Here is a 16,696-nt window from a genome sequence, read left to right as displayed (position 1 = left end):
GAAAGAGCAAGAAGAGGTATTTGTAACTATTACCACCCTCTGGAGCGTGCTAGGGATTAATATTTTCACAGTGGTTCTCTTATTCAGCAATAACAGAACGAGCACTAATAATTGTGTCTATTAAGGTTAGAAAGAGCACTAAGGTCATCTAGACCGACTGTCAATAAAGGTAGTAAAAGTCCTGTGGTTAAACCACATTAATCATTACATTTTTGTCTATGTAATTGATCCGTGATGAACTTAAGTTAGTATAGACCGTCATGGCTATCAAAAAGGAAAGTTCTCCCTTTTCCTGACTTCCTATTCCTATCCCTGTCCCCATGCTTTTCCTTGCCATGTCAGGCAGGGCACTTATGCTTTTCGGCTGATTTTTGCTTGTTTTCTGTAGTGACTTCACTTTTATTTATTCCTTTATTTGAAGGAAAGGGAGATTCTATTTATTTTAGATGTGCTTTAAATGTCTTTATTAAGGAAAAACAAATAAATTCTCTTCTTTGCCTTCTCCTCTGCAGGGATGTGATGTTGGTAGCTATTCTGAAGCCAGCACTGTGGACCCAGTCACTCTTATAGAGATGTGTCCCGAGCCTAAAAAAACACATTTACCTAACGACTGTTGCACAGCAAGTAAGTATATCTTACATATCACAGGGATACCAAATGAACTAGTATTCAATGGTATCTGTTTAGAATATTTCCAAATTGGCAGATTTCGTTCTCCTGAATCATTTGTTTGTACAGATAAAAAGTCAAATAAATATAGCCAGAGCCAGCACACAACTGGAGCAATATGAGATCCCTGAACACAGCATTTAGCTCTGAATGGAATACCTGAGAGTTCCCATGACAACTGCAAAGAGCTGGCAGAAATGACACAGGCGCTATAGGGTATCCCAAGGAGCCTAAAATGGATGTAAACACCTGTGTTTAGGCTGAGAAACACTGTCTTTGGAGTGTAAGTCACACTTAAATTGCGGCACCAGGCTGTAGTCATATGTATGTGAGTGAGGGCATTTAAAGCACCTCTGAAGGGGCAGATGGAGGTCAGCCATGATATACATCTTGGCTTCTGGTATCTGAGGTGGCAATTCAACTGAATCTGTCTGAAGTCTCAGTGCAATGGGTGAATATCCAGTCAGTGCATCTAATGGAATTTAAGAGACTGTACAGTTTATCCCAATGTGGACCCCTACATTTAATTGCCTCAGTGGCTTCTTAGACTTCATGGACTATGTTTCAAAATAGCAAGCAGAACCTTACTGCAGTATCTCTGCAGAGTGACCAAGTGAAATAATGAGTAAAAGTAATAACTTACTAAACCAGTAGTAAGGGCATATCCCTTTTAATAGTGAGAAGCAAAAATGTGAGGTAATAAAACAAGCAAAGGTTTTTCTATAGAGCAGTGATGGCTTTTTGTCTGGAATGATTGTGTGTTTGTATACGCAAAGCTTTCTCTGTTTTTTCCATGTATGAAATACATGATAAAAAGGAGTTCCATATACTTACAGGACCTTGTCTTTTCTTCAGCTGTAGATCATTTCAGCCACAGCAAGGCCACATGAGTGAAACAGCGCATTCTCTGTGCAATCTTCATACACATTTTACATTCTATGGCTCCTCATTTTCCATTAAACCAATATGCTGTTCGTTTTCTTTTCAGGTTGTGTCAAATGTTTTCCTTGCTGCAATGTGGATACCACTAAGTTTCCAGGCAGCACTTGGTGGAAATTTAGAAAAACCTGCTACAAAATTGTCAATCATAGCTGGTTTGAGAATTTTATCATTTTTATAATAGTATTGAGCAGTGCAGCGCTGGTAAATTTCATTCAATTTCTCAGACTTTGAATGGAGGGTTGTCAACTGGTGGTGGTGGGAACGGGTGGGTAGATCACTAGAAATATTGGGCGCAGGTGGCATAAAGTGGAGATGGAGGCAATCTGGTAGAGAACTGAAGGATGAAAAGAAGCATGAAGGCATTGCTGAGGAAATAATCCAGCTGTTAAAGGGATTGGAAATTGATTGGCAATATCAATAATTTACTCACAATAAATTGGTAGAGCAGCAAATCTGTTAAGGGCAAGAGAACAAGACAATGAAGTGATCACACAGTAAAGCATTTTTCAAAACCCTTACTGACAGTAAGTGATGTCAGGGGTTTTGTGAGAAATTCAGAACTCCAGTAAAGAACAGATGAGATGTGTGTTGTGGTTTTTCATACCTGTGTTATAGCTCTGCAGACTGACTGATGGTGGCAGCTTTGGAAGGTTTAGGCCTGAAAGAGATGATTGGTTAATGTCTTTAATTTAAACTTAGCTATGAGGGATTTCAGACTTCAAAAATTATCTATGTATTTGGGAAGCTAAGATTTTTGGTATCTGTATTGGGTACTCATCAGATACTTGTTGAAGAAGTCTAGAACAGAAAAAACCCAAAGTTTTTAACCAACCTGAAAATGATGCTGTTTACTATTTAAGTTTTTATTTCTATCTATAAAAATAAGTTGCCAATAACATAACATGAAGTGGATAAGATAAACCAAACTGTATTCTTGTGCAATTCTAAAATAATTTACTGTAAAACTACTAAACAGCTTTAAACTGAATTGTGAAATTCCAGGCATTTGAAGATATTCACCTTGAGAAAAGAAGAACAGTTAAAAAGCTCCTAGAGTATGCTGATATAGTATTCACTTACATCTTTATTATGGAGATGCTTCTGAAATGGGTAGCTTATGGTTTGCAAAGTTATTTCACAAACACGTGGTGTTGGCTCGACTTCATCATTGTGTGTGTAAGTATTATATTGAACTTACATTTGGAATTTTATTTATTATTATTTTTTTCTATATAAAGAACTACATGGAAATTTGGGGTAGGATTCAACTTGTTTGTAAAAGACAGTTTCAAGAAGCTGAAAAGAATTGCAATCAAAAGCTGCTGTAGGACAAATTTAAATGGAAATTGTAGATGATAAGTTGTTTAAATACATTTTATCAGGTGTTGCTGTTGTTGAGGACTATCTCAGTTACATAAATCTTCTCCATTGTAGAGAGAGTGCAATTAGCAATCAGAAATGAGATTAAGATAAGTTAACTAAGATGATAGGAAAATGTGCAAGTGCTGGCAGCTCTGTCATACAGAAACAGGAAAAAAAAAAGTAGAGTTGCTTATTTAAAAGAGAACAAATTTAGATGATAAAGGGAGCTTAAAAGTATTGTTGGAAAAATCATTTGCCACAAAGTTAAAGAAGTAGGAAAGCATGTTTAGTGAATAAATCCTGACAGTTATAGAATCATAGAATCACAGGATTGGAAAGGACCTACAAGATCATCTAATCCAGCCGTCCTTCTATCACCATTACTACCCACTAAGCTGCTAAGCCATATCTTGTAGCTCCTTGTCCAGACACCTCTTGAACACTGCCAGGGATGGTGACTTAACCACCTCCCTGGGCAGCCATTCCAGTGCCTGACCGCTTGTTGAGTGAAGAAGTTTTTCCCTTTATCTAATCTAAACTTCCTCTGGCACAACTTGTGGCCATTTCCTCGGGTCCTGTTTGTTGCCTGGGAGAGGAGGCCATAACCCTCCTCATCACAACCTCCCTTCTGGAAGTTGTAGAGTACAATGAGGTCTTCCCTGAGCTTCCTCTTCTCCAGACTAAACAATCCCAGCCCAACTGAATACTCAGAAATTCAACAGAAAAATCTAACTATGACTGCATAAAAAGAATATAAAGCAGGACTTTCCTAGCAATTACAGACCTGCAGTGGAAGAGCATGAGTAAGTAGACAGAAAGATAACAAATTCAGATAGGAAGAAAGAGACAAATTACGAACAGTGGGGGGGGAAAAATAAACCCTAAGTATTGAAATACTTTTTCTAATGCTTTCAGCTCGGTTTCTGTCTTATGAAGACTTAAAATCAAAACTGTGTATCTTTTGAAAAAAACATATTCTTTTTTTTCTATAAAGGTATGGACACGACATTAAATTACCAGATATGCTTCTGAGAATGATTATAAAGAAACGGAGAATCATTTATTTGAATCATACTTTCAAGCCTTGTATTCCGTGGAATTACCACAGTTCCATTTTTGTTGTTATATTAACCTTCTGAGGTATTAGAAGAGCTGATTTTGAAAAAAAAACACCCAAACATAGATATGTTTATTGAAAAGAAATGGCATTACTTGAAAAATGTCTGAAAAATAAAATTATATTACCTATAATATTACCTCTGAGTGAACATTATTAGCATTTGATTACTGATCAAAGCCACAATTGCCATTGATCTGTGATTGTCTACAAACAGAAATGGAGTAAACTCTTGAATGCCAGTTAATAATATCAGTTTCAATTCTATAAACACAGCTTTCTTGTGTTTCCTGGGGACTAAGAAAAAATTCACAGCAGAATTCACAGTGTTCCTCTGAGAGTGCCCTGAAGTCTCTCAGGACACTCCGAGCGCTGCGGCCACTACGAGCTCTGTCAAGATTTGAAGGGATCAAGGTACGGATATTGGGTAGGGTGGGGGTGTATGTTTCAGAATAGATGCATTTGTAGTTTTTATAAGATCACATCTCTATCTGGGGACCTGAAATAGCATTGAGATGGTTCAGATGGTTGTCATTTCAAAAATAATTTCATAGAAATATATAAATACAAATGAAAGAAGGACGTTGAACACAAGTGTGCTGGTGCAAGGAAGAAGAATTCATCCAATTACCCCAAACGAACTGTTAGCAAGGAGGATACTGTACTGTCAAAGTTGTATGTTCTACTGATCTCCATGGCCTAAGAAGTGTAGTGACTCCAGTCATTTCTTATCTTTCCTCCCTGTCTCAGACAAGAATTTAGGAACTGGAAAAAATGATTAATTCATTGCTTCAGATGAAACTATTGACTTTTTGTAGCTCCTTTCCATAATTCCCCTTCTTTAAGCTGCTATGATTGTATTTTCTCATCTTGACAGGTATCTCTGGGTAGGGTCCCTGCTCTGAGTGAATATGAAGGAGAGCAGTCCTTTGCTTACTTAAATTGGGTGGGATTTTCTTAACAGAGGAGGATATTCTTCTTTTTTAACCTTAGAAATTGCTCTGAGTGGACTATCTGGAGTGTTGTAAGCCAATGGGAAGAAATAAAATATGATGGGATGTGATGTAATATAAGTTATCTGACCAATGTTTGATTACAGAATGTGATGAGATGCTAAAGTCAGGCCCCAGGATGGATATGGTGCAAGTTCTCATTAAGGACAAGAAATAAGATGGGAACAAACAGTGTGAATTTATGAAGGACCTAACTGTCTTCTATGGCAAGATGTTTGAGGGAGTGAAAAGTTATCAGTGGTCTCATAATAAGATTAAATATGGTTTGGGTAGATGAACTATAATGAAAATTGGCTGAACTGCTGAGTTCAATGTGCAGAATTTAACTCAACTGTTAGACTGCCATTAATGGCTGAGTCCTGGGGTCCATGCTGTTTAAAGCTTCATTTAACAACCTGGAGTATGTAGCTGGCGAGGCTAAGCATACAGCTTGTTTTGCCTGGGGAAGAGAAGATTAAAAAGAGGATCAGTTGAGATATAATTAGATAACGGATTTAATTGTTGTCTTTAATCACCTAAGTTACAGGAAATTGGAATAAAGTTTTTTGATAGCACTACACTGGGAAGATAATAGAGAATGAGTTGGCAGTGAGTGATATTCCTATTAAATAAAATAATTGTCATCTGCTAGTTTTTCTGTGAGTGAGAAGCTGCAATAGATACCAAAGAATAAACCAAGTGTTTCTGGGGGTGGGGGGGGAAGGAGAGGGGGTGTTGGGTAGGGAGGGGAAAGGTGTTCTATTGAATGTGAGAAGTTATTCTTTCTTATCATTCATTTTATTTATTTAAGGTTGTTGTGAATGCACTTTTGGGAGCTATCCCCTCGATCTTGAACGTTTTACTCGTCTGTGTTGTCTTCTGGCTCCTGTTTAACATTGTAGGAGTAAAACTACTTGGACAAAAATTTTGGAAATGCGTGCTAAAGGCAGGAGATAACAGAGGAGTTGAGAACAAAAGTGACTGTGAGAGTTATGGTGGAAAATGGACAAATAGTGATGTAAATTTTGATCATGTTGGGATGGGATACTTGGCTCTTCTCCAAGTGGTAAGTCCTGTAAAAGAAATATGCTCAGCTTCAATTTCTTCAAGGAAAGAGCAGCCCAACCACAGGACACCACTGCACTTCCGTCTTTTTTGCTGAAAGTGGTGATATTTTCTTGCTTAAATAAATAATGTTCATGTCTATAAGCTGCTCAGTTCCTGATAAAGAACCCCATTGCATCTGCATTGTTTCACGGACATTTTCTTTTATCGCAGAACTGATAAATATACTAAGTCTGAAATGTTTGTGGATTTAAATTACTTGTTTTGTCTAGAGTAAAAGTTAGTCCTACACTGGGGAACAGAGAAGTAGCTCAATGCAGTTTGTTTGTGTTTCTGATATTATATAAGCTATGATTGTGTTTCTGATATTTTATAAGGTACGAAGTCTTTGGATGCTGACTTACTGAACTTAGTACCACAAGATAGGTGCTGGAAATACCTAAAGTGTTTTTGAAGCGCTTCCTATCCCCATGTTCTATCTAGATGTTCTTGGCCCTGCATCCTCGAAGCCTTCTAGAATCCTGTAGAAGTGCTAAAACTGCTGTTTAAAACTGCTGTCTTAGGCTTTATTTTCTGCCTCTTAGGACGTACTTGCTAATTAAACATAAACATAGAATATGCACAAAATCTTGATTAAAAAAATTAATGATGAAAGAGATTTAACAGGATTCACACCCCCTTTGTTCAGTACATAATGTTAATTTGTTTCTGTTTACCAATGAAGTGGATCATTGGAACATTTTTTGTAGTACACTGCTTGCTTTTCCTGAACTGTGAACGCATTTATGTTAGCTCCATCTCATCTTTTTATTTTTATTTAATTTTAATGAGAATAATCTCAGTGATGTAATTATTTTCAGGCAACTTTTAAAGGCTGGATGGACATTATGTATGCAGCAGTGGATTCACGTGAGGTAGGTCACTTCTTCCCACCCCACCTGCCTTTTTTGTTTTGTTTTGTTATAGACATGCAGTGTCTTTTTTCAGCTTTATTTCTGTTGTCAAATGAGAAACACATCCAGATCAGTGCTTTACACAACACAGTGAAACAGAAGTCCTTGGAATGCCAAATACCTGGAACTTAGGATAAAAGGAGAATGGGTTGAAATAGAGTGATGATGCACAAGATGTTGCAAGTTTTATACGAGTCTTTTTTAGAAACAGAGTTGAGAATATCTTAGAGGGATTATGCCTCTAAAGCAAATTTTCCTTCATGTTCAGCAGGTATTTCTGAACTTGTTCCCTATGTATGCTAGATATTCTTGCCATTTCTTCCCCATTTATATGTTCTGTTTTTCTCTCTCATTAGTACAGTATGTTTTAACTTCTGCATATTTAATTTCATTTTCCATTTCCATATTCATTCAAGCACCAATTATGAAGTAGCTGCTAATTGAAAGTAAGATCCTTGCTTGAACAGTTGCTCATAGCAAGCTCACAATTTAAACTGCTGCTTGTCTGGGATAGCGTTCAAGAGGGTGGCAAGTCCACTGAAATGCTTTAGGATGAGTTGTTTTTCTGATTCAGGCATTTGCAGAATCCCTTCTGATTGGAAATTATTGTTGATTGAAGTAATTATCTAAGACTAGATTTGTTATCTTCATTTACAAAGAGCAACAAGACAGAACAAGACTGTTGTTCCACATGTAAATGTTTAAATATGAAAAAATAATTTATTCCTTCTTACAATAAAAAAAATGGTTGTAATAAATTGGAAATAATTTTTACTAATATGTTTTCCTTTTTTTTTTTTTTTTCCTTTTTGCTAACAGATAGATCAACAGCCAAAATTTGAGGCATTCCTACCTATGTATTCTTACTTTGTGATTTTCATTATATTTGGATCTTTCTTTATGCTGAATCTTTTCATTGGAGTGGTTATCAGCAACTTTAACCAACAAAGGAAGAAGATAAGTACTCTATGAAATAATTCATGGTCTCTTGTAACCCCAATTTGGTTGAGTCTGTGCCAGTTTGGCATGCAGATGTATACAATTTTCAGGTAACTACAGATATCTAAGGCTTGGAGAAGAAAAGGCTTTGTGGCCTTTTATGTTAGAGTTCCAGCATCAGTGGATAAAAGAAGAGCAACTGATGTTACACAAGTCTAGGTAGATAACACATTTGACACTGTCCCACATGACATCCTGGTCACCAAATTGCAGAAAAATGAATCTGATGGATAGACCACTCACTGGATAAGGAATCGGGTGGATGGTCACACTCAGAGAGTTGTGGTCAACAGTTGGTTGATGAAAGATTCAACATGAGCCTGCACTGTGTGCTTGCAGCCCAGAAGGCCAACTGTATCCTGGGTTACAAAGTGTGACCAGCAGGTTGAGGGAGGTGGTTCTGCCCCTCTACTTTGCTCTTGTGAGACCCCATTGGAATACTGTGTCCAATTCTGGAGCCCCCAACACAAGAAGGACATGGAGCTGTTATAGCAGGTCCAGTGGAGGGCCACAAAGATGATCAGAGAGATGGAGCACCTCCCTTATGGGACTTGGCTGAGAGACCTGAGGCTCTTCAGCTGGAGAAGAGGAGGCTCCAAGGAGACCTTATAGAGGCCTTCAAGTACCTGAAGGGGGCCTACAGGAAAGCTGGGGAGGGTCTTGTTATAAGGGCATTCAGTGACAGGATGAGGGAAAATAGCTCTAAACTGGAAGAAGGTAGGTTTAGATTAGATATCAGGAAGAAATTTGTTACTGTGGTGAGACACTGAACAGGTTGCCCATAGCAGGGGGGTTGAAAATAGATGATCTTAAAGACCCCTTCCAACACAAATCATTCTAAGATTCTGTCTTAAAGATGTTCATTGGAGAAAATAACAACCCTTTTTGCTGGGTGGAAACACCTAACAAACATGGTAAAGATGATTAAACCCCATAACTGCTGATGGAAGAAGTAGCAGCTGTTTTCCTGGTGAAGAAACTTGAAAAGGCCTTGTTAATCAGAACTTTTTCTAAAATTAGCTTCATAAAATAAATAAATAAATAATAATAATAATAAAAAAGTCTAGTTTTTAGTAAATTACTCTACAAATTAATTTATAAAGTTTAAAAAAAGAATTCTGGTGTCAAATTCAAACCATCACCCCAGGAAGAAGACAGATAACCATTTAAAGGCTTCTTAAAGCCCCTGAGGGCTTTGTCCTCTCCTCATTGTTGCTGGATTATCTAAGATTGTTATTGAGTCTGACTCTGAAGAAAAAATCTTAAAAGGAAAAAACACAGCAAGAGAAAAGCAACAGTTAGCTTTCCCTGGTAAGCTTCAACATCTGGAACCTTATTTATTATCAAGCATATTTATTGATGCAGTTCTCTCCCTGATTCATTTAGGAACTTAATATATCCATAATATTAAGGATAATTGAGTCTATGAATCCACTTGGGAGTCTTATAATAAAACAAGTGAGCATTTTTGTTGGCAGACTGACAGGAGGTTTGCAACTTCAAGGTGCACATTTGGAAGACGGTCTCCACAAGAGCGATTTCATTATCTCCATAGGCTGAATTTTTCATCATTTCCACAGGCTGACTCTTACACCAAGTACCAAAACTGTACTGGTTTAGGTAGAAGATAAAAAGGCATGCAAGAAATTGTTTGTCTTTCTGCATCTGGACAGAGAAAAGATATGTATGAGGAGCAACTGTCCAATTTCACGGTCATAGATTCTTTTTACAACTAAGTACCAGTTGGCATGATCCCAGCTGACAGGAATTAATGTTGGTTAAGCAGCTGATGAGCTCAAACACTTTCTGGAATTAGATGTGGATGTATCACTTCTTTTCCAAGTACGTGACACAAGTGTGGTTTTATTTTTCACCTCTTTCCTCCTTTTTGAGGATTTTCATTGTGATAGGCTGTAATGAATTTAAATTGGATTTTCAAAGGTCTTGCTAGAATGATTAGAAGCTTAGATGCCCTAGGAGATACTGTTACATATGTTTGTTTTATGAACTACTGATCACTCAGTGATTCTGTGGTGGCTTCTGGATAATTGTTAGGTAATACAGATGGCATAGATGACAAATAGAAAAGTACCGAAAATCTGTGGTAAAGAGAATCCCACCGAATTCAGTCCCAAAGTGCTTTATCTTCCATTTACTTGGTAACTCAGCCATATGCTTCTGCTCTGGCCTTTCCCAAAGGTATAAACTAAAAGCATTTTATTGACGAGTCTTCTGTTATGCTCAAAAATATGAAATAACAGATCTATCAAAACTTCAGAAAGTCTCTCCCAGGAGGAATCCAACTCATGAATACTGACTGGAATAGATTTTCACCAGGCTCCAATCATTGTTTTTCAGCACCTCTTTTCAAAGAAAAGAAGAAATACTGAAAGAATACTGTTTTTGTGTGTTATTTTTGTTGTTGCTTGTTTTTAACATAAACTTTCTGGTGTTTATTTAGTCGAGTGCTTAAGCTTCAGCTGAATAACAGTATTCTTTCCCTCTACTTAGGTGGAAAAGATCTCTTTTTGACTGAGGAACAGAAAAAGTATTATAATGCCCTAAAAAAACTTGGATCCAAGAAACCTCAAAAACCCATCCCAAGACCATTGGTGAGACCATTTAAAATGGAGAAAATGGTAGAAAATGTATAGATGGTGACCAGTTTAAAACAAGAAGCAGGGCATCTGGAAGTAAACTTACAAATTGGAGCCCATTATCAGCCTAAATCTCTACTTGTACTAAAATATCTGCTTCAATCAGCATTTCTGTGCACAGAGCAGACACACTGTACTCAGAATGTTTTCCTTTTGTGTAATTTTTTTCTAAGGAAATGTTGTTGCATGATACCTGAAAATACTTGGCCACATACTCAGTGTTGTCTTAAAATGTCTAAAGGAATCACCTAAAATGCTTCTAGCACCTTATTGTTAATTCTTTATTCTCTTAAATTCCCTATCGAACTCAAAATTACTATTTAATACTTGAATGTTGCCTGAGTCTCAGAAGTCACATCAATCCATTCTTCTTTCTCTCCACAGAATGCGTTTCAAGGATTTTTCTTTGATATAGTGTCACACAAAGCATTTGATGTTAGCGTGGTGATTCTCATCTGTCTAAATATGGTTGTGATGATGGCAGAAAGTGACAATGGAGAAGTCAGAGATGTTCTTAAAAGGATCAACTACTTCTTTGTGGCAGTATTTACTGGGGAATGCATCATAAAAATAATAGCCTTGAGACATTACTTCTTCACCACTGGTTGGAACATATTTGATTTAGTTGTTGTGGTCCTTTCATTAGTTAGTAAGTATCAATTGCTGATTGCTGCTAGATCAGATGGTGTGTCTTAACGCTCAGCCTAATTTCAAAATGAAGTAAAAGCTTACATATATCTGGTAAATTCCAGATCCATTTTACAAGCCATATCCAAATTGATTCCTTCTAAAATGTTACATACTCTTTTCAATTGTATTTTTTTGCTGAGTATTAAAAGAAAAACAGATTCCTTTTCTTTCCTTTCCTTTTCCTTTCCTTTCCTTTTCCTTTCCTTTCCTTTCCTTTCCTTTCCTTTCCTTTCCTTTCCTTTCCTTTCCTTTCCTTTCCTTTCCTTTCCTTTCCTTTCCTTTCCTTTCCTTTCCTTTCCTTTCCTTTCCTTTCCTTTCCTTTCCTTTCCTTTCCTTTCCTTTCCTTTCCTTTCCTTTCCTTTCCTTTCCTTTCCTTTCCTTTCCTTTCCTTTCCTTTCCTTTCCTTTCCTTTCCTTTCCTTTCCTTTCCTTTCCTTTCCTTTCCTTTCCTTTCCTTTCCTTTCCTTTCCTTTCCTTTCCTTTCCTTCCTTTCCTTTCCTTTCCTTTCCTTTCCTTTCCTTTCCTTTCCTTTCCTTTCCTTTCCTTTCCTTTCCTTTCCTTTCCTTTCCTTTCCTTTCCTTTCCTTTCCTTTCCTTTCCTTCCCTTCCCTTCCCTTCCCTTCCCTTCCCTTCCCTTCCCTTCCCTTCCCTTCCCTTCCCCTGTCCTCTTTCCTTCTACCTTTCTTTTGAAAGTATGACTTTTATCGACTAATTACCAGAATAGCATTTTAATGAAGCAGCATCTTTTCTAAGCTATTGTACTTAAGTCGTGGTAGTCTTAATGTTTTTCTACTTTGATTTGTAAGTAACCCAAGCAGCCATCCTTTTCACAGTAAAAGTAATTTTGGGTTAAAAATTCAGTTGTATGAAAAATGGGAGACTTTTATTTCCAGGACTTTCCTTAGAGAAGCCAGATCATGGTGAGAAAAGCTTAGAAAACTGAATAGCTTAACACCGTTCTGGGTCTGCATGAGTGTCTGTGGCTGTGGAAACTCCTATTATAACCTTAGTGCAGGGAAGGCAATAGTAAAGAAAAACTCTTCTGAAAAACTGTTCTGTTTCATCCCTAATCACAGAAGCCCTCTGCTATTCCATGAAATCCAAAAGGCTGATTCTTAGGTTATCTGTTTGTAATCATACTTTTAATACTGCTGAAGGTAACAGTACGATCATTGGAATGAATTGTGATGGAGGATTAATACTGATAGCAGTTTTATTTTCTTTTTCTTTGATCTGTCATCCAAATACCAAGCATTATAGACAGCTTTTAACATCTGGCTCATGCCAGCAGAAGCAGGAGTAGGAGAAGTTAGACAGCAGGTAGAGGATGAGCCCCATCGCTTCCAGCCCAGAAGCTGAATGATTTGTAAAGGGTTTTGTAAAAGCACCAGAGCAGTGTTTACTCCATCCCCTGAATTACAGAAATTTGCGAGAATGCATTTTTCACACTAAACAGAAGGTTGTTAATTCTGCAGTATTTCAAGGCATTAACAATTTGTGTTACTTTTCCCAAGCTCTTTCATAAGCCATTGCAATATTGGTGATAATGTTTCTCTTGAAAGCAATATATTATAAAGTGATAAAGTTGGTCACTTTTCTCACCCAGTGCATGTAGTGTAACAAAATGACCATAAATGTAGAATGTCACTGATAAGTCCTGAAAACCTTTTCTTTTTTTCATTTCAAAGGTTTTGCACTTGCTGAAGTCTTTTCAAAGTTCATCTCTCCTACGCTTCTGAGAATTATTCGTTTGGCACGAATTGGCCGCATCCTGAGATTGGTTAAAAGAGCTAAAGGAATTCGAACCCTTCTTTTTGCCTTATTAATGTCTCTTCCCTCTCTGTTCAACATCGGCCTCTTGCTATTTCTGGTTATGTTCATTTATGCTATTGTGGGCATGACGAATTTTGCCTGTCTTCCCTGGGAAGGTGGGATCAATAACCTTTTCAACTTTCAAACTTTGAAAGCAGCATACTCTGTCTCTTCCAAATTACAACATCAGCTGGCTGGGATGGACTCTTGAGTCCAGTGTTAAAAGAATCCAAAACGTGTGCTCCCAACTTACCAGACAAGAACAGCACTAATTGCAGAAATAAAGTGGTCGGTATTACGTTTTTTGTAAGCTATGTCATTATATCCTTCCTTATTGTTGTAAATATGTACATAGCTGTCATTTAGAGAACTTCAGCGTTGCCACTGAAGAAAGTGCAGATCCTCTTTCTGAGGATGACTTTGATATGTTTTATGAAACCTGGGGAAATTTTGATCCTCAGGCAACGCAGTTTATTGAATATTCTGCACTTTCAGACTTTGCAGACGCTCTGGCAGAACCCTTACGCATTCCAAAGCCAAATACAGTTCAGCTCATATCCATGGACCTCCCCATAGTGAGTGGAGATAAGATCCACTGCTTGGATATCTTGCTTGCCTTCACTAAAAGGGTTTTAGGAGAAGCTGGGAATTTTGAGGGTCTTGAATTACACATGGAAGAAAAATTTATGGCTGCCAATCCGTCTGTAGTTTCCTACAAGCCAATTACAACTACACTTAAAAGAAAGCAAGAGGAGGTGTCGGCGCTTGTTATTCAGAGGGCCTTCAGGAGGCATTTGTTGCAGCGTTCTCTGAAACATAAGCCTTTCTTACACTGTCGTAGACGTTATAACAGTGCAGCCTATGCAGAAGAGATACAAGAGAAAGATGGCCTCATTGCATCAATGCTGAGTGAAAATTATGGGAGGAAGCTAAATAAATCACAAACTAAATCTTCTATATCCCTCCCTTTATTTTATGATGGTATTGCTGGAGCAGATACTGATAAGGCGGGCACATAAGTTCATCCCAGGCTGCAGCATTTGTGATAGAACTGATGATAGTTGTTTCCAGATAGAGAAAACCTTTTGCTCCCAGAGCACGATACTCTAAGCGTACAGAAATGATAATATCCATTAAGCATTGTAATTATTCAGTTTCACGAATGCTCCTTAAATAAGATTGGCACAACCATGTCATAAAAATTAGATGAAACTCAAACTGTGAATTTTCTTTTAATCAGCTGGTGGGTTTATTATTATTATTTATTATTATTCCTTCATATTTCTGGTTTTAAGGAAAAAATCTGTACAAGGTCAGCAGTAATGTAATCAGTAGGCACACAGGGCTGTAGAACAATGTGTATCTCCTCAGAGGTAATGCTCAGATTAACGCTCTTGTTGTAGCAGAATGAAATAATTACTGTATAACCTGTATGTGAAGGCGCTCATTCAGGATGCTTAAATATAATCGTCCACTAATTTCTAGGTTCCCTGAGACCATCTTCCTCCTTGTTCCTTTGGGAGCATTTACACTGAAGGAGTTTTGAGGTGTCTTTACATGTGCACCTATGTGGATTTAGTGAATGATCTTAAAATAGCTTGAAAGTTACATGTAATGTGTTCTTTGTATCATTCAACGAGGGAAAACTGTGGTGACAGTGTCAAGTCAAAGGGGACTGTGTAAGAGCTATTGTTCCATGAAAAGCTTAAAAATTACCTAAAGTACCTAAGGATAAATACTTATTGGCTCTGAAATAAAAGCCATGTGTATAGATGAGTTTGTATCAACATTACTTTTACTGGTTTTTTGCAGTTTGGTTCCATCAGGCGAACTAATACGGTTGTCTCAGTTCTGATGAAGTGCTAATTAATAAAGAGCTCAGATGCTTACATCATTGTGTCTGTTTCATAAGGGGTCTCTTATCTTTCAGTTTTGGTTGATTGCATGACACAGTCTGCTATTAGTCTACCACTTGTACTTGGAGTTTGGGGCTTGGAGTTTGATGATCTTTAAGGTGCCTTCCAGCCGAAGCCATTGTATTGTTCTATGAAATAAGGGAGGACGGTTGGACTAGATCAACACAACTGGTTATATATATATAACTATTGATGACCTTGTAGGTCCTTTCCAACCTTGTGATTCTATGATTCTATGAAACAGAACTGTCCAATAGGACAAAAAAGCTCTGAATGTTTTTCTTATAACAGGGAATCAAAAAAAGATTAACACTTTTAGCCCATCAATCAGGTAATTATTCGATTTTTACAGTTATTTCCTGCACTAAATACTATTAAAACATGAAAAAATACGGTCACATCTAAGCAAAGGATAAATAGAAGCACATCAGAGCTGGGAGCTAACAAGTTTAAGATTGAGCTGTATTACTTCCAGAGCAGCTTACATTTGGGAGGAAAGAAAAACAACCATGATCTTGCAGACCTTTTGGGATAACACTGAAAAATGCGTGCAAGGACAAAGTAGCTGTGCTTGGGACCATTCCTATGCACCACAGGGTGCTTTTGTGCAGGCAGTGCATAGCGAGTGATGCTTTGCAGGCAAAACTACTGTGAGCTGCCGTGAGTTGTCAGCTCATGTTCAACAGAGAGGTGCCATTAGATGGCAGCGTTTACTGTGCTTTAGAAGGTGGCCAGTCAAGCGTAGCAGATGGCAAACTTCCACCCTTCAACGTGGAACTATTAAATTAATTGTAAGTAACTTGGAAACTAATGTCACAGTTCTCTGTTTTTCTGCACTGGGCTCTCAAGCTATAGCCACGGTTCTCAGTAGGGGCTCTGTTTGCTGGCTGCGAACCGGATTTCACATGTGACAGCTTGACAGATCTTCATTATTGTGAAAAACTGCCTCCCGCAAGCAGCCGTCCCCCTGCAGCGCTGCATCTTCCAGGTGGTGGTTGTGAGCGCGTCTCTACTCACCACAGTGGGAAACGTTTGTTAGGCAAGTGTGAGAGTGCTGTGCTCTTATGTACTGGAATAGAAAGAATGACTGGAAAAGGGGTATGAGAGGGTTTTAAACAATATATTACAAAACACCAAGGTTTTTCTTGCATCTAATTTTTACGGTTTAAAATTACATTGAGTGAAGTAGTAGGTACTATGTCATAGTCTGGAATTGGGAACACTGGAGAGACAAAGACCTTATTTTCTCTGCTTGGATTATTCATCTGGCATATACACATCCTTGGGGATTATTGCTATTAGGATTCAGAGGAGATCTGTTGTATCATACAGGAGGAACTGTACTTACTACCACTGTGCTTAACTACCACCAAGTAATAGCAAGGCTGACTTAAATCAGCAGGCTTTACAGGCTTACCCTATGAAGGCTCTTTCACCCGCCAAGGAAAAGTTCTGTCTGTTGTTTCAGAGCTGAGGAATGAAATGGGGCTGCTGCATGCGGAGCTGTTCATCCCTTTTGCTCCT

At 37.8% G+C, this 16,696-nt stretch overlaps 1 protein-coding gene across 1 annotated transcript in view; it reads left to right on the top strand.

Annotated features, from left to right (window-relative positions):
- LOC140247740 (sodium channel protein type 5 subunit alpha-like) overlaps positions 1–14,275 on the top strand; it is a 41,686-nt gene extending 27,411 nt beyond the window's left edge. Inside the window, 13 exon segments of the mRNA XM_072327622.1 lie at positions 513–624; positions 1,658–1,812; positions 2,614–2,796; positions 3,014–3,052; positions 4,430–4,504; positions 5,894–6,148; positions 7,008–7,061; positions 7,920–8,061; positions 10,611–10,711; positions 11,141–11,405; positions 13,133–13,399; positions 13,402–13,614; positions 13,617–14,275. Of these exon segments, the coding sequence (XP_072183723.1) occupies positions 513–624; positions 1,658–1,812; positions 2,614–2,796; positions 3,014–3,052; positions 4,430–4,504; positions 5,894–6,148; positions 7,008–7,061; positions 7,920–8,061; positions 10,611–10,711; positions 11,141–11,405; positions 13,133–13,399; positions 13,402–13,614; positions 13,617–14,275 (2,520 nt within the window).
- Positions 14,276–16,696: the final 2,421 nt, after the last annotated feature.

Source organism: Excalfactoria chinensis, chromosome 2 (assembly GCF_039878825.1).
Source record: "Excalfactoria chinensis isolate bCotChi1 chromosome 2, bCotChi1.hap2, whole genome shotgun sequence".
In the NCBI taxonomy this organism is placed as follows: domain Eukaryota; kingdom Metazoa; phylum Chordata; class Aves; order Galliformes; family Phasianidae; genus Excalfactoria; species Excalfactoria chinensis.
The sequence above is the reverse complement of the archived record's forward strand: the minus strand, read 5'-3'. Positions and strand labels throughout refer to the sequence as shown.